The following is a 23,900-nucleotide window of genomic DNA, read 5'->3' as shown; positions in this document are numbered from 1 at the left end:
TCAGTCATACCACAGTCGAGGTCAACAAAAGTTCACCGTGATGGGCTACCATTGAATTTCTGGACTAGAAAGATTTTCGACAAATAATAATACATTGCTGAGCGAAAAGAGAAGTATGCTACTGGCAGGCTGGGGGATCAGGGTGAGAAGCTAAATGAACCCAGTGATCTGCAGAAGCTAAAACGTGCATGATTTCACAGGGGCAGCTGAGATGGGACCTCGAAAGTCTTGCAGCTGCGGGAAGTCGGAGGCGAATCAAAGTGTGCTGAGACGAATAAAAAGTGACTGAAGTTGTAAAAAGCAACCGTAAGGGCAAAGGAGAGTGTGCTAAAGAGCGGGTTTAGGTTTTAGGAATTTGAACTGTGGCATAATCCTGATTCTAAAAAGGAAAAGGTATTATTTAAACCCCACACTTTGGTTTGTGAGCAAAACAAAAAGGAAAATTCCCGTGGATTTCACTACGGGGTCCTGGTGATGTAATCCCGCATCCACATTTTAACAGGCAGATTATTTTCTTCATTAAATATGACACACTGCCTAGAACGATAGTTTGAGATAAAATGCAAGTTCGAATATGCAAAATTTTTCACCCTGTTCGGCGATATCCTTAGTCCGTCCATAGGGAGCTATGCCTGCAAATGTAGTCTATGTGTTACGGAACACAAAAGCATCATCCAAAAATACTTGAACTCAGCACACAAACAAACAAACATTGAATAAGGTTACAAACGAGATTAAGGTTCAAATTATTTGTTCCTGTAGCAAGGCGTCAATTGTTCTAACAGATGTAAGGACGTTAAGAGGATTTAAACCACGCGAATTTAATAAACCAGATTAGCAATAGGTGCTTTCCACAAATGCCAAAACCGGAAAGTAACTCTAGCCTAAATTACCCACCGTCCGGAGCATCACCTACAAGGAGAGCACAAAATTTCCTAGAGGGTCCAATAGGATTTCGTGCAAGCATGGCTTGTTTCCCCCAAAAAACTTTCTATTTGCATTCAATCTTGCACTAAGCGCACGCGCGCGTGCAAAACAGCAGTTTAAGGTCTCTGGAGGGATTTATTCTGAAAATCTGAAATATTACCTGTTGTGCCATCCACTTTTGCAAGGCTGTGGAAAAAGAGAGAGAGAGAGAGAGGGAGGGAGGTAGCGACCGAGCGAGAGAGGCATGTCTCAAAGCCAGCAAAGGACTAAGATGCCACACTTCGGAAAGGCTGATTGAAAACAGACTCTTCTTAAGTTTTAGAGGATTTTCTCTCTCGCTCCCTCCAAGGGCTAAGAAGCCGATTTAGGAATTTGAAGGGAATAGGTTTCAGCATCCATATTTGTTCTGGTGCACTTGTAAAATGCGATTTGAAGAGGATCTTTAGCCCTCTGATTGTCTTTGTATTGTTTTTCTTGAAACGGATCTTTTGCCCTTAATGAATCCCCACACAGCTGGACAGCTCCTGCTCGGACACTGAGAGCGCTAACCCCAAACTGACCCCAATTTGACACCACAAGATGAAATTTTACCGCCTGTTAAAACCATTTCCAGCCTCGGCAAAAGGAGCTGGCGGTTGACTGAGATGCACTTCCATACCGGACATCTCATTTCTCTTTGGACTTTTGAGCCGATCTATTAAAAAAAACAAAACAAAAAAAAACCAAAACCCCAAACACAGACAGACACACACATCCCGACTCCTCTCTCACACTTTTCCTGAAAACAGCCTTCTCTGTGAAAGTGATGCAAGAGAAATGGAAATTAGTCCATTTTAATTTTCCCGAATTGCTGTTTTTCAAAAGAAATATGTCACCAGTCTGGGGGGGAAGTAAATAAAAAATTGCCTAAGTATGTGAAAGCCCCCACCCCCTACACGCACGATTCCCAACAGCATCTTTGTTAATAGCTGAGTACTTTCACTTAAGGGCGCTAAATTGAGATTCCTTTTTAATGGCTAAACTGTAACGCTTTATAAACCACGTTCTCTGTGTGCTTTAATCCACTGGGATAGCGAAGAGGGAAAAGGCTTCAACTCTTTTCACATGGAAAAAAAATACACAGGAGGAACATGAAAGTCCTTCATTTACTATATGAAATTTCACTTTCTATCAAGTCAAAATAAATTTTTTAAGTTGGTCTCTGTACCAGATTACACACATGCACAGCAGGATGAGACAACGCAGGGGGTTAATTAGTTTAGTAAGGGAAAAAAAGAAAAAGAAACAAAAATTAAACAAGTGAAAGGAGCAGCACTGAACATTGCAAAAATCTTTGGCTGCTTTTTTTCAGCTTTGATATTAGTCTATTTTCTAACAACTCCTTAGTCAAGAGAACCGAGATCTATAGGGACTTCTGTGAAAAACAGAATTGTCAAAAAAAAAAAAAGTGTCTAAAATTATATTCTAAGCAATGAAGTGATTTCTTCTATGGGAGCCAAGTCATCTAAAAACTTCTTTTTGAGAAGAAAATTGATGAACTTTTACAGCTTGAAGTCTGAACAAATACATGGAGCCTTCAGTGGAGCTAGATTACTTTTGCACAGCCAGGTTACAAGGAAAGACCCCTCTTTGGTGATATAAAAACTATTTTAAAAGAGAGATACTTGAATACCTCAAAGGGCAAGGCTCCAGGTTTGCACTGTCTCGGTTAAAAAACAAGTTTGGAAGCTGCAAATATTTGAACCATGTCCTCTAAGCTGGCTGAATCACAAGCAAATGATTCCAGGCAAGTTGAAAAATCTGGCATCTCTGGGGCGCGGGGGGGTGCGGAGGGGGAAAGGGAGGGGGAATGAAGAAAGAAGGAAAAAAAATCCAAATAACATTCACCGATTACTAGATCTCTTTAAAAAAAAAAATCTGTTAGAAAACCACCGCTGTAAAAGTAGGAAAGGATTTGCATAACCTACTGCTCTGTAGGTCTCCGCACACCCAAAGGATTAGCCAAGCATTCATTACCATGAATATCTTGAATTACGTTACCGATTTATACGACAGAGTATAAAATACTGCACAAGAAGACTGACTTTTTCCCTACGAAATGAATCGACTTAACCACTGCTTGAAAGAGATCCACATACTAAGGGCTCTTCTACTCACCTCTCTTTACAGTCCCGTGAAAGTCAGTCACAGCAATTCGGTTGCTCTTAGGACTAGCTTTAATCTTGGAGATCCTCTAGGAGAAAAAAACCGGATCTGTTCTCCGGCTTCTGGCGGGTTTTAAGCAGGGTGCAACTCTAGTTAAAAGTAGGAGAGGGACTTTTCTCCATATTCCCCTCATATTTGTAAATACAGCCCTGCTCTGCAAGGCTCGGCGCTAGCGGAACACGTAGGAATGCCCACTGGCATTTGTCAGCCCTCCACACTATCTTTCTTTATATGTGAGGGCTGATTTCCCGCAGACATCATTGTTATGATGGCTCATTTAATCAAACTGTTTAATTGCTCCGGTAATCACTATCATCATCACAGGTACTCAATCATTCATCATTTTGGAGGGGTTTATTGACCTCTGGAGCTCATTCCCTTCGCCTATTAAAATCAGGCCAAATATCTATAACCATCCCTTCAGTCATTTTCCTAAAGTTAAAAAAAAAAAATCCACACAAAAACAAAAACCAAAAAAACCCCCAACCAACCAACAACAACAAACAAAAACCAATGAAAACCATCGTCATCACCACGAAAAGCAAAGCAAATAACAATCTAACTGAATATCTTTTTTTCTGCCGTGTATTTTCAAAAGCCTTCTATGTATGAGGCCACATTCACAACCGGGTACATAATCATTGATAAATCCCACTATTAACGGGATAGTCTGTTTTAGATTTTATGTGCAGGGGACCGTGAACGAGGGTGGGGGGTTGGGGAGGACAAAACTGCAGCAATCGATAGTTTGACCATCGCTCCTCCCCTAAACTTCAAGCACCCCCCATGATTGATGATCCCGGGTAGCTTTGGTAATTGACTGCTCTGAGGTAAGGCATGGTATAGCTCCAGCGAAGTGATTGGGCGACAGAAACGCACCAAAATTAACTCGTGTGTGTGTGTGCGCCTGTGTGTTTGGAAAAGTTCATTTGGTGCTCAAGGGTGGGGGGTGCATCATCTCACTTAATTTGCTAAATAACCCCATTGTAATTAGCACTACCATTAGAAGGCATTACCGAGCTAATACTCCAGCATACATTCCACAAGCGCAACGTCGAAAAACGTTAAAGTCCAGCAACACACACGTAAATACAGCGCTCACCGCCAGATCCGCTCAAAACGAACATGCAAACAGAAATCTACGTAACATCTGGATCTCTCCTACAAAAGGCTGAGCATGACTTTGTTTTTAAGCCCTTTACAAAGCCTGGCAGCCTAATCGCAAAACTAAAAGGGATTTCTCCCTCTTCCCCCCGCCCCTTCCCCCCCCCCCCCCCCCCCCCCTTAAGACATCCACAGCGTGCTTGATAGCAGAGATCAGTTAATGAAGAGCGGTGCCCAGCACGGTTTGAATGAGGCGTTCTCTCCATGCCCTGGAAAATTGATTTTTAGAGGAGCACCATGCGCTGTCGGAGGAGAGCAGCCCCGTTCTGGGCACGGCGCTCCGGCGGGCGCAAGGGCGCGCGGCGGGAGCAGGATCGGGCCCGCCGCGGGAGCGCCAACTTTGCGCGGCCCCCCCGCGCGCTGTAGCTCGCGGAGCCCCGAGCTCGCGCGCCGCGCGCGGCAGCGGCGAGAGCCCGCGAGCGGACCGAGCGGCCCCGCGCGCGCGCCGGGCGCCCCACACGGCGGGCACGTCGGAAGGTATTCGTTCTGCCGCTCAGATAACCCAGCGCGGACCGACCGGGGCTGGGCTGCTGCCGCACTTTTCTTCTCGCTCTCTGCAGTTTCCCCTGCCTCTCCCCCCTCTCGCACACACGCACTCTCCCCGTCCTTCCTCCCCTGCCTCCCTCCCTCGCTCCCTCCCTCGCTCCCTCCCTCCCTCCTCCCTCCCTCGCTCCCTCCCTCCCTCCCCTCTCGCTCGCACGCTCGCTCGCTCCTTCCTACACGCCGTGCTTCGCTCGGGGCAGGGGCTGCTGCGCGGCTCCCCCCGCGCGGCGCCGCGGCCGCCCCGCCGCCGCGCTGCGCATCCCCGGCGCTCCGCCGGCTGGGGCGCCCCGCCGCCCCGCACCCGCGCCCGCCGCCGCGCCCCGCCGCTCCCGCCGCCGCCGCTCCCCGCCGCCGCCGCCGCCGCCGCCGCGCTGCAGGACTGGCTATGGCCACCACTACTTCCGGGTTCCGTCACTTCATTCTCCCGCCGATCAGCGCCGCAAAACTGAGCCTCTTCTATAAGGCAGCCGGCAGCCAACCTGCCAACACTTACTGACACTCACTCATCCCAGGGAGCGAGGGAGAGAGGGAGACAAAATACCTGCCGGGAGGAAAAAAAAAAAAAAAAAAAAAAAAAGGAGAGAGGGGGAAGTCCGGGCTTTGCAAACTATTCAATTTTTCTTCGCATCTTTCCCCACCCCCCGTCACAGTACTTTAAAAAAAAAAGAAAAAAACCAAAAACAAAAAACAAAAAAACAAAAACCAACAACCCTATAGCGATCCTAAAAGGCAAAACCCGACCACGGAGTTCCTGGAAGAAGAAACCGGGGTTAAAAAGATTCCTCCTCTCTTCTTCATCATCATCAACCATCATTCATTCACTACCTTGACATTCCCTGGCTTTGATTGACAGCTGGAGTGGCAAAAAGCCATGAGACACGACAGTTTGGTTACATGTGGGTTGCTGACGGGCCGATCGTAACCTTCAGTTTGGGGGCTTGACAATTTTTTTTTTTTTTTTTTTTTTTTTTTTTTTTTTTTTTTTTTTTTTTTTTTTTTTTTTTTTTTGCGTAGAGAAAGAAAAAAGGAAAAAGAGAGAGAGAAAAAGGAAAGAGAGAAAGAGACAGAAAAAAGAAGAAAACTCAGAAATTCATCGTGGTTCTTGACTGTTTTTTATATATTATTGTTGTTATTGTTGTTATTATTATTATTTACCCATATTGGAGAATAGGAGAAGTCTATAAGTGGGTTGCAAAAAAAAAAAAAAAAGGAATCTTCTTCACTCTAAATCACTTTCTTTGCTGGACTGGGATATTAAATATACGACACATCCAGGAGTTTATTGGAGCGCAGACTGATGGCGCAAAGGGTAGGTTTAAATCTCCAACACTTACCTATATATAAATCCTCTCTTAAGAGGGGCCTGTCCGATTTGCTCTCCTCTGTTGCTGCTGCTGATGGCGGCCACTATTAAAAAATAGCAGCAAAAATTATTCACTGGCTTTTTGTGTGTGTGCATGAGTGTCTCTCTGTGTGTGTCTCTGCAATTGTTCCACGCTTTTTTCCTTTCTAGCTTTTCCCCCAGCAGAGCGATTTCCCTGCTCTCTGCCTGCTCAGTAGCACGGGTTTCACAGGGGAAAGCTTGCTGCTGCTCCTGCTGCTGCCGCCGCTACTGCCACTGCCTAGCAAAGACTAAGAAATATATATGTGTGTCTGCGTATATACGAATGTATATATATGTATACACATATAGCTGCTTCTTTTTTTTTTTTTTTTTTTTTTTTTTTTTTTTTTTTTTTTTTTTTTTTTTTTTTTTTTTTTTTTTTTTTTTTTTTTTTTTTTTTTTTTTTTTTTTTCCTCTGGCTTTGACAAGGACAAGGGGAATTGCTACTAAATAATGTTTCTGGTAACTTTCAGATTATTTCCCCCTTTATCTCCCCCTCTTCTCCCCATGCACCCTACCTTTCCTCTCTCCTTCCTAGTGTTCATTAATTTACCTAGTTGCTTTTGATTCTGCTTGTTTATTAATTTGTTGTTGTTGTTGTTCTTCCTTTCTGATGCAGAGTAACTCTAGTTTTTCTCCTCCGTTTCCTTCCTTTTCATCCCCGTTTCCTTGTTAGGGTTTCTCCTGCCCGTGCTGAAGAGGACCATCTACCCCCACACACGCAGGCAGGCATACACACTTTCCCCCTTTACCTCTCTCCGCACCCCCACTCCTTCCTCAGCCTCTCCAGCCCCTGCTCTCGGTCCCAATTGATTTCATTTTGCACATTTCTCTCTCTGTTGTGGCTATTCTTGTTTTGTTTTGCTCTGTTTGTCTCTGTCCGGGTGCTTTACTCTCTTCTGACTTTTGTTGTTGTTGTTTGTTTGTTTTGTTTTTTGTTTGTTTTGTTTTGTTTTTTATTCCCCTCTCTTTCTTCTCCTCTTTCTTTTTCTTTCTCCTCTTCCGGCCCGTTTTTTGACAGTACGATGAGCTGCCCCACTACGGCGGGATGGACGGAGTAGGGGTGCCGGCGTCCATGTACGGGGACCCCCACGCCCCCCGGCCGATCCCCCCGGTGCACCACCTCAACCATGGGCCGCCGCTCCACGCCGGACAGCACTACGGGGCCCACGCCCCGCACCCCAATGTCATGCCGGCCAGCATGGGCTCCGCTGTCAACGACGCCCTGAAGCGGGACAAGGATGCGATCTACGGGTAGGTGCCGCCGGGCCGCCCGGCGCCAGGGCCCGGCTCCGCAGCGCTGGTGCCCGCGGAGCGGCCAGGGCAGGAGCGGCACGGGCGGGCGACAGGGGCTCCCGCGGGGCCGCGGCGACAGCGGCAGCCGAGCCCCGGAGTGGAGTGGGGCGGGAGGAGCCCGGAGGGTCCAACAGGAGGGCAGTGGCCGGCCTGCTGCCCGCTCTGGTGGGAGACCCGCGCGGTGGCACTGCCTTGGCTGGAGATCTCGGGACGAGGGCGATCCCAGCTTGACTCTTAGCTGAGGTGCCAGCACCCACGGGAAACGGGTGCTGGAAAAACAGACATCTTCTGGAGAGAGGCTGGGACTGGGGGAGGTGATGTTGCCTCGTCCTTCCATTTTTCTTTTTTTATTTACTCGGTTTTTTCCTCCCCCCCCCCCCCCCCTTTTTCTTAGCCGTGGGGAGTTTTTGTCTTTCTTGGAAAGACCACAGTTAGGAGTTAGAGACGGCTCTCACTGCTCTGAATTTTAGTTGGAGAAGTGTTGTTCTGGTGTTCTCCTCCATGCCATAATACCACTCTTCCAACTTTGTAAATAAAGAGCTATTCACAACGCAGAGGGTAGTAAGAATGAAAGGGATTCGCTTCTTGCAAACTGCTCTTCCCTGAGACGAAAGACATAAATACGTTGGGGGCTATAAAATGAATTTTCCTACTGAAAAAAAAATTACATGAGGAAAAAGACATACATACCCAGCAAAACTCAAGGCGCCAGGGCATTGCTTGGAGGGAATGACACCAATTCCCTTCAATATCTTTTGAAAAAAATATTAAAAGATCCTAAAAGGAGAGCTAGTAACATCTATGACAGAGTGTGGGGCCTTGATCAGACACTAAAGGGGAAAAGAAACAAATGCATGATTACTACTTAGCACGCAGATTTTTTTTTTTTTTCTGACTACACCAACTATGGGAAAATATTTCACGAAGTGCTCCCTCTCTCCGCCCCCTCCCCTGCTCACTTATCTGGACAGATGGTATTTTACTTGGGTGTGCTTCCTAAGCCAGGAAACTTCACCACGTTTTTGCTAGCAGGCCCCTTGAAAAATAAAATTACGTATTAAGGAGTTAGGAGTTTGCCTAGCTGTGCTCTCGTTTTAGGTCATAGCTGGAGGGTAGGGATGGGATCTTCCACGTTTTGCGGTATGTTAAGCTGTGGCAAAAATTGTAAGATTCCCAGCTGAGCTGCTGTTGAGCACATTCGGTACCTTGTGCATTTGGAGGAGCGGTCACTTTTGTCTTCATCGGTGAGGACTGAACGGGGGATGTGGTTCATGTATTGCAATTTCAAAAGGAAAACAAACAAACAAACAAACAAAACAAAAAAAAACCAAACAAACCAAAACCCAGCAATCCAACAAAACCCAATCCACCATAAACCCTATCATTTTTATTTCAAAATGTTGTTCTCCCCCACTCTGCCCGGAGCATTACTGCGAGGCTGTAGAGTGTGACTGTGTCCGTGTGTCCGCGTCTGTGTGTCCATGCATTAAAAAAAAAATACTTGTTGATTAGAGTTCTTCTTTCCCCCTCTCCCCCCACCTCCTCCTTCTCTTTGTGTGCCACTGCCCGGTAGGCACCCGTTGTTCCCCCTCTTAGCTCTGGTCTTTGAGAAGTGCGAGTTGGCGACCTGCACGCCCCGGGAGCCTGGAGTGGCCGGCGGGGACGTCTGCTCCTCCGACTCCTTCAACGAGGATATCGCCGTCTTCGCCAAACAGGTTCGGCACCTCTCCGCCCGCCCCCGACCCTCCCCAGCGCTCCCGCCGCCTCCTCAGCTCCTCGACCCACACGGCCGGGTGCTGGCAGGGGCAGCACCCCCTCCCCCCCGGCGCCCCCTCTCCAGCGGGGCGGGAGTGCGTGCTGGTGGCCCTGCTGGCCCTAACCCCCCCACTCCGGCGGTAGCCCCTCCACGCTGCCAGGCTGGAACTCCTGGCCCTCGCCCTCCTGCACTAGTGATAGGGAAAGATAGCTGTGGCCGAGTTTTGGAGGCAGAGGGAGCGGGAGGCAGGCAGGAGACCCAAAGGAGAGGGCTCCCATGTCACTGGAGGCCGGCTCGGCGCCGGGCCGGCAGCTTCTCTCCAAGCGCGGTGACCCAGGGCGTTCAGCCGGATTTTGGTAGCGGCCGGTTTTGTCACACGGGTTTTTCCCCCTTCGGGTGATCCGGTTACCGGTCTAAAAAGAGAAGCTGTAGTTCACTCACTTTTCCTTCTTCTTGCAGGTCCGCGCCGAAAAGCCACTTTTTTCTTCAAATCCAGAGCTGGACAATTTGGTAAGGCCTTCTCCCCCTTTCACCCCACTGCCCTCTAGTCCTTCCCGACCCCTCCGCTAGCTGCCGGCAAGCGCCCTCCGCCGCCCGGGGCCGAGGCCGATCGGTGCGGCGGGGCAGCGGCTGCCGGCCCAGGCACCCGGGCTGCGCGGGCAGGGGAGCGGGGCGCCAGCCGGCCGGAGAGTTGCCGTCAAGGGGTTTCAAAGAGTTGCACTCCTAAAAAGAGCCGGGACAAACTCTCGAGCCCCAATGCATTGCAAAGCTGCATCTGAAAGCCATGGGAAGCTAAAGTGAAGGAAATAACTTCTTAAGAAGAGAGAGATGGAGATTTCTAACGTGATTCTTCTGGTAATGTGAACGATTTCAATATTCAAAGTGCCTAAATCGGCTTGTAAAAAACGATGCCAAACTATTCACACACTCCCTATCCTTTCTCCTGCGGGCCTGGGGGATGGGGGTGGGGGGAGGAGGAAAGTGTGTGACAGACTTCTCTGCGGACCCTCAGGGATGAGGATCGGGGTGCTGAGAAGGGAGCAAGGAGGAGAGGAAAAGGTTTTCTCCAAGATCGCGGTAATAAAGCTCTAATCACCGCTCCTGGAATAAATACGATAAAAATCAAGTGCTTAGGTTAAAGTTGATCAAAATTGTTGAAGCGTGACCAATGAGCTAAAATCCTGGATAATGACTGAGCGCCCTGACAATCCCCTTCTCCTCCTTGCCCACTTGGGCTCGCAGCTCTGCACAGCCCCCGCTACTCCTGCCTCACACGTAACTTCTTGCTCAAAACTTTCTTGCAGATGATCCAAGCAATACAAGTACTAAGGTTTCATCTTTTGGAATTAGAAAAGGTAAGAGCCATGGAGATGGACCCGGGGCATGCTATTCCCTCCCTGTCCTCACCTCCTCCTCCCCCCCCCCCCCCCCCCCCCCCCCCCCCCCCCCCCCCCCCCCCCCCCCCCCCCCCCCCCCCCCCCCCCCCCCCCCCCCCCCCCGACTGGGCTGACTTGTAAACATGGCCAGAGAAGAGAGGGGAAACGCAGTGTGACACTATAACCTGTGCCATCAGAACATGTGACACCCGACAGGCATGCCCGGCCCAGACCGCTTTTTTTTTTTTTTTTTAATGTGTGTGTGTCTAATTTCAATATTTAACATGTTAAACCCCTTCCATCCTTTTCACCCCTTCCTTCAGTAGGCATTCTTTTACTCACTCGGAAATAATATGTTTAATAAAAAGATTTGAAATCACTCTCTCCCCTCTTCAGCTCTGGCAGGCAGATTAACCCCAAGCAAGCACTAAATGTTTGGAAGAGGCAGGGGCCCCTGCACGGCGTGGGCAGGGGGCTGTGTCCTGGGATTAGAACAGTTCTAACCGCTACCTCACCGAGTAGCTTCGTTTTACTGCTCCCAGCCATTTAGACCTTTGTTTTTAGCCCCAGTTTAAACTCATCCCATCCCAAGTGACTAATTGTACCTGTCCAGCTCGTGTATGCTCCAGAGATACCACCTGGGTCCAGCTTCCAGTGTCCTGCTGTTATCATCAAATCTGATTTTCTTCTGCACACCAGTCCAAACCCACTATCTCTCTCTCTAACTTGTTGCTGCGACCAGTCTCTAGAGAATAATATGTGCTGCAACAATTTCTCTATTGTTTCCTTGCCTTCAACTATTGTCCCCCTTAATTAGAGTTACTTGTGGAGTAGAACAGAGGGTTGTCCTTGCTACCGAAAAAAAAAAAAAAAAATTGCAATATGATATTTTGCCATTATTCTTTTTAGGTTCATGAATTGTGTGATAACTTCTGCCATCGGTACATTAGTTGTTTGAAAGGAAAAATGCCAATAGACCTCGTTATTGATGAAAGGGATGGCAGCTCCAAATCAGACCATGAAGAACTCTCAGGATCTTCCACAAATTTAGCTGATCATGTAAGTCCTTCTGTTTTCTTTATGGCATTTTTTAAGACTTAAACCTGCTTAGATGACCTGTCCCCAGTTTCCTTCCTTTGCTGCTGTTGTTTATTAGTATTATTACTACTTTAACCTCTTGCAAGCTTGGATCCCATCTTCACACTTTCATCCCTCTCGCTTTGTAAAGTTATAGAAATTCAAAAGGTTCCCTCAGTTTCCATCTGTAAAGCATCGAGTTTGCAAGGGTTTGTAAAGTTTCCTGGTCTGGGCGGCTTGGAGAGTTAGCAAATTGTCTGTTTGATGTGAGGATTCGTGCTTTCTCCTCTTCTTTGCCAACTTTGGAATCAATGCATCAATGTAAGGAAATTGAGACAAGAAAGTTAGGGAGAAAGTTTGCTGATTTGCTCCCCCCTCCCCTCTTGTGGGGATGACAAGTGATGAGAATTATTGGCAATACCACACTGCATTAAAAAAAAAAAAAAGGGGTTAGCACATTAGAGTTTCCAATGCTTTTGCTTTAGAGCAACTTATTGTCAGAATATGGACTTATTGCCAAATGCCTGAAGCATCTTCATAATAAAAGACAGTAACCTTGATGAAGCAATTATTAACAATGTATTACAGAAAGCTGGAGAGAATGATGATTGAGAAACCATAGGTTAGTGGTTGATTTTAACACTTTAGGAGTTGGTGGATTAGTGTAATGTGTGTAGGACTAAATGTTGGGGTGTGTGGTGAGGAGAGTTCCTTTGTTTTTCTGAGTTTTGGAGCGGCTCTCGTGATCCTTCAAAAGATGTAGATGCAGAGAGGTTTCAGGATGTGAACGGAAAGATTGCAGCTGGTACTGCAGAAAAGGGAAGGAATAGCTCTGGTTAAAAAGAGTGGGTGTGAACTCCAGTTTATTTATAGGAATGCATCCCTGGGGGGTAAAGGGGTTTACACAGTTTTAGATTCAATTGAACTCATAATCTAAATGATACAGTCTAATATTTTAGTGGTTGAAATATTAATTTAACACCCAGTGTGAAGTTAACCATGCTTTCTGCACAGACGCCTGCCTTTATTTCCCAGTGTGTTAAGAGGAGTAGCTGCAAGCCCAGGGAGAATGAGCTTTCTAGGAGCTTTTGTTTCCTTTGAAGACATGTTGTTTGTGTGTGTATCTGATAATTACATTAGACCTGGACTGAAGCTGAATTGGGAGATAGAATAATAATAAATTCTTCTAATGTCCCCCTTCTGGCACAGCTTAGTTATGGGAAATATTTTTGGACCCAAGCCTTAGCTTTCATTTTCTCATTTGTATTCAGTAAACATTGCAGGACAAGGTTTGTGCAATGTTTTACGTTTCGAATCTATTATTTTGAGAGTAAAAAGGTATGCAGAATGTCCTGAAAGTTTCTCTGCTTATCAGCTCTCTCACACGTAGATAATAAATTCCATGAGTCATGACACAATTTCAAAAATATTTGTATCATGGCATTTTACAACCCTAAATTAGTGGGCATAAGTATTCTGGGAGAGTACTAGAAAAGAAATTGAAGTGAGTGGCAAGCTGAAAGATAGTGATTCATTGTGTAAAATTTAAAGAAACAGAAAAAACCCAATATGTTTCTCCAGTACAGTTTCTTTACAAGCCTATGTTTCAAGTGGAAGTGTAGAAATGGAGCATGCTTATGTTTATATTGAAGAGATTAGATAAACTAGCTTGTTTAGGGTTCTGGCAGATGGCAAATGCTCAAGCCAATTTGCAGTGCTCCATTATAATATTTAAATTCACACACAATGATAGGACAGAGGTGGAAGGGGGTTAGCATTTTGATAATTTGGTAACTATTATCGTCCCTAAGAAGAATCTGTGGCCCCAAAAACAAACTAAAATAAATATGACAACCCATTTATCTTGCACCCGTTAGGGTTTACCACTTCATTGGGTATTATAATTTAAAGCCTTTTATTTCCTGGAGATTTGAGCTATAACATTTTTACTTTAGCCCCCTGCTATTTGTTTTGAAAGGAAGCAATAATTTGTGCAACCAGAACACCAACTGGGAAATGAAGAGCTGTATCACATAGTTACATTTTATTCATGCGTTTTGGGAAATGTGTCTCCTTATTGGATTTTTTTTTTTTTATATTAGCTTGTTTTCCTGACAAAACTTTAACAGTTTTTTATAGCTTAGTCAAACTACCATGTTTTGTATTTGCACTGTACAAGGTTCCAGCACGAAGAAATCCACCTTTATTCATAGAGAAGGAAAAACTTTTAAAAAATGGCTAATATAATCATGTAAGTCTATTAAAAAATGAGCTATCATTTCTGAGCATCTACCTGAAAATGTAACAGTTCAAGCATGCAAATTTGTCCAATTTGACTCTCCACATTTATTTTTTTTCATTTGCCTTGATATGCATATTTAATATATAGCCTCAGGCTAGATCTCATTTGGTGAAAGTTGGTGCAGGGGAGATGATGAGCCACTTCAGAAGGACAGAGACAGCGTGTTGTTTCCTCTGTTTTATGTATTGGCCTGCTATTCTGATCCATGAGTCTTCCCCTCATGATTTTATTTGCACATGAAATACTAGGAGCATTTCAACTGATTGGCTATGAATAATGATAGCCCAAAAGAAGTGTAGGTTAATTTGTTGTGTGCCAAGGTTTCTCTTGAGGAGGTGACAGTTTGTGACAGCTGTTTGACACCCCAAAAATCCATACCCCTCTATTCTTATTAAGTAGTGTAAAGCTACCCTCTGTGTGTTTAACATGAATGTGAGGGGTAGTAGTGGTGACAGTGGCAGTGCTGAACTAGGAACTAAGACAGCTCTCAGCTTTATTGCTTTGCTAGACCTGAAAACCTGAAAAAGGGAAAGTAACAGAAACAATTGCAGGATTAACCGATATTTATTACCATATTACCTTATTACCATAAGACTTTAAACGAGGTACTCACATTGTGCATGCTTCCCCTTTCAAAATTTACTGCTTTACTATTTATATCACCTAATTGGAAACCAAAACCAAAATCAACATAAGAATGAATTCTTCAGAGATACACCTGTGCTGAAAAAGGAGTCAGCTGTAAGCGGTTTTGCTGTACATGTTTGGTAATAAGTGTGTTTATTGAATTTTATTTTAGTGTGCTATTAACCGTTATGTAATATAGTTAGTGCAAAGGGTCCAGGGACTTGGTAGATCAAACAGAGCAGTGCTGGCCACATGAAGATGAAACTTCTGTTATTACTCTGCTGTGTTTAGTAAATATAACAGCCCACAATTAGCGTTTGAATTTTTAACACCCTCAGGTTTTTTTATTGCTCTGAGGTATTAGCTGTAGATGGGAAGAAGGTAATTACAGCTATGCCCTGGCTGAACCAGATCAGTTAGGGGAGAAAAAAAAAGATAAGAAAAAAGGAAAGAAACCTTTGCAGCTGCAGTTCAAGTTGAGTTTCCCAGCACAGACAATTTATTATTGTTCAACATAAACATTCTGAGCCCTATCTTGCGTTCTGTGTTCAGCCTAAAATATCTGTTCAGATTGCTTAAAGATCCCTTTTTCTCTTTCAAGTTATTAAAATCTGAAAAACATAATGCTTGTAAAATCTGGAGATTTTTAATCTTTTTTGACCATATGACAACATTGTATACTTTAATTACATTTCTTTTGTACCTTGCCTCACCTGATGCCACAATTCTTCCTTTAGCACAAAACTATTTGCTATTCTCGCATAGAAATTTATGGCTCCCCTTCCACTGGCTTTTGTGGGAACTGGATCAGGGCCTCAGTCTTTTTAATATTTGTTTATGTGTTCTAGTCAATTTGCAACTCAGAGGTAGTAATATACAGATCATAATTTATAAAAATTAATTAAAAATTGATAGAAACATACATACATCTCTTTTTATAAAAAAAGACTGTTGACAGATTAGAAATCCAATGTCTTAGTTACAGAAGAGAAATATTAGTCTGAATATCAAACCTTTCAGCTCTCGAATGAAGAGATACTTCTATTCTGTACTTTTGGACATCCAGACAATTTACATTTCTTTATATTTCTTCTCAAAGAGTGCTCTGTGCAAACTCCTGACATCTTGTAGATAAGAAAAATAAAAATAGCGCAATACATATCTGTTCCAGTTATATAATCAAACCTTTAGGTAAGATTTCACTGAGTAACGAAGAAGTAATTGGGAGCCTGATGCTACAGTCTCCAGGTATGCCACACTTTTATGGACTTCAGTGGGAGTTTTGAGAAATGGAGGGTCAGACCCCAGAGGTGCTCTTTCTGTCACGTGCCAGAAAGAAAACTAAATAGCCAACTGCAACAATAATAAGGCAAACTTCTTGAGATGTGGCTTAAGACTTAGGACATTGTGGTAGGCCCTGTGCTTTCTGAAGGGGCAAGGAGCATCAGGAGCTTTCTGAGACTGTAGATATTGTGCATTTCCTCTTTTCGAAGGGCCAAGGTATGCTTCAGTCAACAGCTGAAATCTCAAATTTAAGTCTGCAGCTCAAATTTTAGTATTATAATTTTAAACTGTGTTCTCACAAGCTGAACCAATAATGTATTGCACTATTTGATGATAGTCTTCTCTCTTTGGTTTGAGTTGTCTATCTGTCTAGATGAAGAGTAGAATGACATAGAAGTACAATTGAAAAAAACCCAAGAAACTTACGATTTTATAAGTCTCAGTTCCTTACTAGCAGGTGGATTACATGTATCATTTTGGTCTTAACTATAAAACACAAAGCATGCACCTTTTCAGAATGCTGCTACATTCTAGAATAGTCAAAAATTCCTCCTGACACTTTCCTCAATGCAAAGCCAAGGGGCAAGAATTGAAACTTTTACATATATACACAAATATCCGATAGATTGCAATTGCAATGCCTTGTATTTTGTTTAAATTGTGTAATTCTGGTCCAGAAAAAGCAATCATATTAAGTATACATATATACATACACCTTAGTAATACCAGGAGTAGTCTTTTTTAGAAAACATACATATTGTGTCAAATTAGGGTTTCTGATGGCTCATTTGCATATTAAAAATTTCTTTACACAGTAATTTTATTATGAATGCACTCCACATGGTCTCTAAGACACCATCCTGAACTTTATACTCACAAAATGTAGACAGACATAGATACACACACAGAAACACATGTGCAGGTATAGGTGTCCCTGTCCTGCATAGTCTAACGTATTTTTGTATACAGTGGTACCTAGAAACAGGTCTTTGGTGTTATCAGTCATGTCAGTCATTCCACTGTGTTTACAGGTGTTACTTGTAAGAACAAGGTGAACAGGATTTGGTTTGTATTTGGGGATGGTAACACCATCTGTGTCAATAGTTCAGTTCAGTTATGTGTTTGCAAAATTAATCCAGCAGACCTTTGAGTCCAACCACCTTCACAAAGAATAAGCTCTAGCCATTGTAGTTTCTTTTATGAAAGCACTTTGTATTTTATTTGTTCCTTCAAGGTAATTATTTTGTCCATTTCATCTGATAAAATTATGTCGGGGCCTGATCCTGTCAGAGTTGTATACTCAAAACTTCAATAATTGTCTGTGAACCAAATCCTGCTCAGCTTACTCACATGGGTATCAGCTGGCCTAGTTGATTTTACTTTCCAGTTATAAATAAGAAGCAGATTCCTTATAGTTAATTGAGTCTTTAATATCACCATAAAAAGCAGCATGAGATTAGAATCAGCCCTAGCAGTATTACATACACTCACAAAAAACTAGCCAGACTTCACCCAGAGGAAATTTTGGGCATACAAAGTAAGAACTGAGATTTACCAGAAGATGTTCCTATACGAAATTTCTTTGTTACAACATCTCTGTTCAAGAAATCCTGTAGCGGTTAAAAATTCTTGTGGTTTCAAAAAGATTTTCAGCATCAACAAAAGAGTAATGTGTCAGATAGGCTTTGTATGCCAGGAGACTCTTGTCCTTTCTGTCGCTCTTTTCTAGATTTACCAAAATTCAGTGGTGGTGTTACATTATTATTTTTTTTTTTTAGCTTCCAAGGGAAAAAATACTGGTAAAATTGTGTTTTCTAGGGAAGGCTGCTCGTGTAAATGAGAAACAGTGGATAGCAGTGGAGTGATCTCCTGTGGCCCTGCTAGTACAAGCTTTCCCCATATTGTCTCCTGCTTTTATATTAATTACAACTTGCATTATCAGCTGCGAGTGTGTAGCCCAGCAAATAGAAAATACTTTCCCTGGAGACATAGCTTCTTGTATCTATTTTCCATCTCCTTCTATTGTGCTCTACTCGGTATTCACTGCTTTTCTCCTAGTAACACTGCTCTTTAACAAAATTAGGTAAGAGCAAGAGGAGTACCGTATTTGACTCCCAGTTATTAAAATGACTGGGAATAGATACAAGTGTGATGTTCACTTTCTATGGTATCTGGCATTAGTTTAGGTCATATGTGTGTGAAATTTTTATAGTGTGCACACGTATACAAGATAGGCAGTTGCATTTTGGCAGACATCATCCACACTCTTCAATGTGTTTCTGCAAAGTATATTACTAAACTTGCAAGAAAAAACAAGAAGCCATGCTAGCAGTTTGTGTAATTTATCTAAAGCTATCTGTTAGATTTATTTTTTCCCTCTTTTTTTTTTTTTTCCCAGTGTGATGACTTAATACAAATTTCATTGAAACTAATAGAAAAATTGCAACTAACATTAGCAGGCTTTATGCCAGGATATCCTTAGGTACCTAAATTGTACCAATAAAGTGTTTCCAGTGAAGCACATTTTAGATGTGTCATTTGGTCCCAGGTTTAGGTGTTTTTTTTTTTTTGTGAAGACATGTATAAAACAACTTCTTACTATTAGTCATTTGGCCAAGAATTTTTTCGTGAGGGATACAAGGTTGGAAACAGTCTAGGGGAGAAAAAGAGAAGTTCACTGGCATGTAACAATGGTCTTAGTCCAAAGCAAAAGAATGCTGCCTCTTTATGAGTGTGTAAACTCCACTCCTAGAATTATTTGTAATTTTTTATAATATTAAAGCCTAGTTATTTCCCTCCCTTTCAAATTCCTCCAATATTCTACTGTTGCATCTAGTAAATATCTTGTCTTTTATTTTCTGCTCTTCAACAAAATTCTGCCAAATTGCTTCCTCAAGAAAACTGTGTCACAAGAAATACACTGAATTCCCAATCAATATGGTCTGTCTTTCTAAAACAGAATTTACAAACTGAGGTCAAGAACAACTCAGCCTGGTAGAGACAGCAAGTGTTTTCAGCTGTGGGAAGTCTCATTCAGTTACGGTTTTGAAACAGAAAGGCTGATCTAGCTTTTGAAATATTGTATGATAGGTTTTGGATGACATTTGCCTTAAAACGTAGCTGAATTGTTACTGGTCAATTATTGTAATTTTCATACATGTGATAAGGAGCTCCAACAGTCGCTAATATAGGAAAGCCTGCAATACACAAATTAGCATAACTCATGATGTTCCTGGAAAAGTTTAGCCTAGGTGAACATGTTGCAATTATTACCTTTTCTAAAAGAAGGTTCCAGCATGGTGCTGTTGGAGGGCTAAATTCATGCTATGCTATTGTTTCTTTCCTTTTTCATGTTTTTCTTTTAGCTCTTTATCTGATTACCATCCGGCAAACAGCTGACGCTAAGAGGCTGCAGAGGGCTGAAGAGCTCCTGTCTGCTGTTTGCCTTCAGCTTGAAGCTATTTGAGTGGCTTCCTAGCTCAAAGATAAAAAGAGAAGCTCATAGGCAGAACTGTGTTTTAATCCAAGTTGTAAAGAAACTTGCTCAGTTTTTGCATTTTATTTCCATCTGAACTTTTCTCTAACCTTATTTTCAACTTTTTTGTTCTAATAACATCTGGGGTGCTTCAGCTTTCAAGACTTCTCATCCCTCTGTGTTTCTCTCCACCTGACTCTGTAAAACAATGGTAAAATGTGGTAGTTCATTTGTTTGTTTTGTTTGTTTGTTTTTCCTTATTGTTTTATTTTCATTTAAATTGTGGGAGATTACAGTATTAATAATTATTTCTGAGACTTAATTAATACGATAACCTTGATGAATATAAAATATTTTTTGTGTGTGTGGCATTTTGTTTCCTCTTGTAATTCTGCATGAGGAAAAATAGATCAGTCTTCTAGGTTTTGGAGGGGGTGGTGATTCTGTGCCATAAGTACTGTTGTGCTGTCTGTTGTGCTGACAGGTTATGCAAATTTCAGATCCTGACCTGTCTTCTGATTTTACTCCTGTCTTCCTGCCATGGAACCATGTACGTGGGTTCATGTGTGTGTCTGTCTTTGTAAGGTGAAGGTGATTTGGATCTTTCTTACCCTTTGGTCATATGAGACTTTGCTGGGAACCTTTTGAAGTTATGGGCTCTTTCCTTTGTCTCTGCTTCGATCTGGGTCAGGCCCGTCAGATTAATGTTACTGGGTATTGTAGCAGGCCGTTATTTGGCAGTTCTATTCTGCATTGCTATAGAGCATGTGGTACTAATCAGTGCTAGGAGATTACTTTGAGATGTTTCAGTATAGATTCTGGGACTTGGTCCCAATCACACTTACACTGTATTTTACAATGGGTAAATCAGTTGATTTTGTTGAACTTATTCCTACTACACATTGGGGTAGATGAGGTCAGGATCAGTCCTGCTCAAAAAATGTATTCAAACTTGTCACTTGCTGTCTTCAGTTCTCCTTATGCTTTAATAGTAGGGCATTATTTCACGATGCAGATTTAAATCACAATTAAACCTAAGAAGCTTTTTTTTTTTTTTTTTTGAGGGGGGATTTATTGTTTGTTTTGTTGTTGAATTATTATAATGCACTCGATTAAAGTTCTTGCATACAGGTGACAAGTAACACAGGTCTTGCCCCTAGTCTGATCTGTTTCATGTGTTCTTGCTCTCCTTTTCTGCCAGAGGAAATTCCATCTCTTGCCTGCCTTCATGTGGTGCTGATAAAGCTCTTCCTGTACAGTAGAATTCCTGTTTTCCTTTAAGCAACAGCGGGGTATTGGGAATGATCAGGAAAGGGGAGGAGGATAGGAGGAGAATACACTCAACAAAGTAGCACTAAACTGTAACATTAACTTTTCCTCACTTATCCTTTTAAATAGCAGTTCCTCTCCCCGGGAAAGACAATATCCAATAAATTAGAAAGTGTGCTTGAATTATGTGACTTAAGTACAGTAGTTAAGGTCTTACTTAGCCAAGTTCTGCAAACTTCATATGTCTGTCTTCTGTATTCCCTTTTCTAGTGTTTTATGCATGGTAATGTAGAAAGAATTACGTAAAAATCACTATACATGTTATTTTATATAATCACCTGGTGGTTATTCTTGACAATTCTTGTAAGCGAACTGTTAGAAAGATAATTCCAGAAAGTCTTTTGAAATGTGTCATATCAAGGTGGTGATGGGGGGCGGGGGATGAGGAAGCATCTTTCCTGGTACATAATGTCTTTCAGGGAAAGCTTGCTTTTTCCCCTCACAGCTTTGAATCGGCTGGAAGTTTTTCCAGTGTTTAAATGGGTTACATAGAGGGTAGTGAGTGAGGACATACTCCTCTCCCATGCATGTTCTCTTGTACTTCTTGAAACTGTTTCCCTCCTCCCCTCTCTGCTCTAGTCAGTCTATAAAAACAAAGTGTAAGAAGACAGTTTGCATACCAACTATTTTGGTTCTAATGAGAACACCTAGTATCATAAACTGTGCAGGTTGATGCTCTCTCCTCCCACTACCCTGTAGAGCTCATTAAGAAACTTTTTTTTTCTCTCTCCTGATATGCTCTTCTGCAGTACTACTCAAACAATCAAATCCAGACAACTCTTTGGAAAGTTTAAAAAAGAAAAAAAAAATCTATGCTGTGCTTTAACAAGTAAATCTTTGTACCTCCTCTGCTTGTCTTTGCTGAAGAATTATTACACTGTGCAAACAGTATCGGTGTTTGGCACATTTGACAAATGCTAATGTGTATACTTCCCCCCCCTCCCTTCTTCTCCTGGTTTTCTTTCTGTTCTTCATTTGCTGTTGGAATGGGAACCGTGGAAAAAATTCCTTGGCACTCTGACACCAGAATCCTTCATCTTGGAGAGACCATGATGATGCAACCTCAACGCACTCAGCAGGCACACCAGGGCCCTCCAGCGGGGGCCACGCTTCCCAGAGTGGAGACAACAGCAGCGAGCAAGGTAAAAGGTCAAACTTTTTCCCTCCGCAAAGTAGGCATGACTAAAATAACTCCAGGTTTTTTCATTATATCAGTACATCTGCCTTAGAGTAAACATGGAGTGGCAGACTTGCAGTATAATCAGCTGTGACTTAGGGAGACGGTATTTCCTTTTCTTAACCCACTTAGCTGCATTTTATTATTATTTCAAAGTGAAATATCTAATCTTCAAACAAGCTTTGTAACAACAATTGATTAGTTCTGCCAATTCCTTTACAAATTTGGTTATCTACAGTTTATTTTTGTGTGGTGTAAGTAAATATAATGACAGACATACTCTCCAGTTGCGGTGCAGTTTTTTGAGTTATAGACAGAGAATTTGACCTGTAGCTTTAGCCAGGGAAGAAATGTCTGTATGAAGTTATGATGCTGCTAAATTTTATAAAGTAGAAGCAAAACCTGAATTGGACAGAAAAATGTTTCTTGCAATGTTTGCTTGTACAGACTTGTTTCTGCTTCTGAAAATCTGGATTTGAATGGTAAACAGAGACACACCTGAGCTGCAAAATCTCCGATGTACCTATACAGTGAAATCTTCTCAAGGGTTCAGGAAGTTTAATTATTTTTTCAGGATTTTTTGTTTTATTTCCTACTACACCTTATGTGTGGTCATCTGCACCCGTGCTGACTGAGTGTCAAAGGCTGTCATTTTGTTATGATAGTGTTTTACACTACTCATTAGAAGAATAAGTGAGTCCAGAAGGTGTAAGAATCAAGCCTCTAGTGCTAAAAGTTGGGTAATTATGGCCTGCTGTCACTCTTAGATCTTGACTCAGAGTTGGCTTTTTTTTTTTTTTAAGACCAAAGTTTAAGGTGTTTTTCTTTGTAAACATGGTAAGCTTCTGCTAGTGAGAGAGATATTACATTTATAAGGTCTTATGACATGGTCCCACCATGAGATGTTTCTTGTGCATCTGCAATATTTTGCATCTGTGTTTTCACCCATGTGCTCAGCAGAGCCAAGTGACAGGGCTGACATCCAACAAGCCATGCAGGGTCCCAAAACTGTAGAGAGGAGAAGCCTTCAGGGCTAGAGCTGCCATGATAGGTCTCATGCTGTGGACCACTTCTCACAATAATATTTGCCTCACTTAGGTGGCAGAGCAGATATGTGATTGCATGTCTGTCATGTGGCCCACTGCTTGGCACAGAGCTAAATCCCCTTGTCTGTTTCACGTTCTGATGTTGTACCCATTGTGATTCTAGAAACTTGCAAAGTTTGTTTCTGGTAGAGTGGTTTGGTTTTGTCTCCTATTTGTAAGAGTTGTTTATACATTTGTAATCGTATAGCTTATAGGAAGCAGTCATGGCACAGGGTGTGATCCAACTCCAACATGAGTCACAAGGATTTTTTTCCGTGGGGTTAGATTGGAGTTGTACAAGACCTAACATGAACCATTACAGCTTCAGCAGCTAATGATGAAAGGGAGAGTTTGACTGCTAAACAGCATATTGGTGTTTATTAGCTGGCCACAGCTAATAAATAATAGCTATTTATGTCTATCAGCTGTCCATAGGCTTTACTGCCGACCAAATGTTTGTGGTATATTGTGGCTAAGATGTTTGGTGTAGCAGATGATCATTTGCATACTTAAAAACTATTCCTTTGAGTGGTCTGCCTCAGCATCTTCATTCCATCCACAGGTATGAAATTTTGGCAGACCTGTATCTTCACTGTGCCTCAGTAACCCCTTAGAAATTAGAAAAGTTCCTTCATTGAACCATGCTTGATGTAAAGAAATACCTTGTATCAATATCCAGGGATCTTACATTTTGCTAGTCTGTGATCCCTTGTTATGTAACTCATGGTGCTTGGGAACTATTGATAAGCATTAGAAAAAGCAGTTGATAACGACTACACCAACTTCCCATTGGAAACTGAGTTTTCTGCTAATATATATGACTTTAACCAACCTGTTAGACTCCTTTCTGCAGAAGAGGAACAACCACTGAAGGACCAAGTCAGTCACTAGTG

General features: G+C 42.7%; 1 protein-coding gene across 6 annotated transcripts in view; it reads left to right on the top strand.

Moving 5' to 3' along the window:
* The first annotated feature begins 5,899 nt into the window (after positions 1 to 5,899).
* Positions 5,900 to 23,900, top strand: part of MEIS2 (Meis homeobox 2) — a 171,150-nt gene continuing 153,149 nt past the window's right edge. For 3 of the 6 annotated variants that reach the window (XM_027879292.1, XM_027879290.1, XM_027879287.1), the window contains exons 1-8: positions 5,900 to 6,148; positions 6,653 to 6,685; positions 7,245 to 7,477; positions 9,093 to 9,234; positions 9,735 to 9,785; positions 10,580 to 10,630; positions 11,561 to 11,710; positions 21,773 to 21,887. In XM_027879292.1, the coding sequence (XP_027735093.1) occupies positions 6,677 to 6,685; positions 7,245 to 7,477; positions 9,093 to 9,234; positions 9,735 to 9,785; positions 10,580 to 10,630; positions 11,561 to 11,710; positions 21,773 to 21,887 (751 nt within the window). In that variant the 5' untranslated portion in view covers positions 5,900 to 6,148; positions 6,653 to 6,676. The remainder of the gene's footprint in view (positions 6,149 to 6,652; positions 6,686 to 7,244; positions 7,478 to 9,092; positions 9,235 to 9,734; positions 9,786 to 10,579; positions 10,631 to 11,560; positions 11,711 to 21,772; positions 21,888 to 23,900) is intronic. The other 3 variants (XM_027879291.1, XM_027879288.1, XM_027879286.1) reach the window with 1 other exon arrangement.

The sequence above is a fragment of the Empidonax traillii genome, unplaced genomic scaffold (genome assembly GCF_003031625.1).
Source record: "Empidonax traillii isolate 1590-97213 ecotype Southwest subspecies unplaced genomic scaffold, ASM303162v1 scaffold53:size2875158, whole genome shotgun sequence".
Classification (NCBI taxonomy): Eukaryota; Metazoa; Chordata; class Aves; order Passeriformes; family Tyrannidae; genus Empidonax; species Empidonax traillii.
The sequence above is the reverse complement of the archived record's forward strand: the minus strand, read 5'-3'. Positions and strand labels throughout refer to the sequence as shown.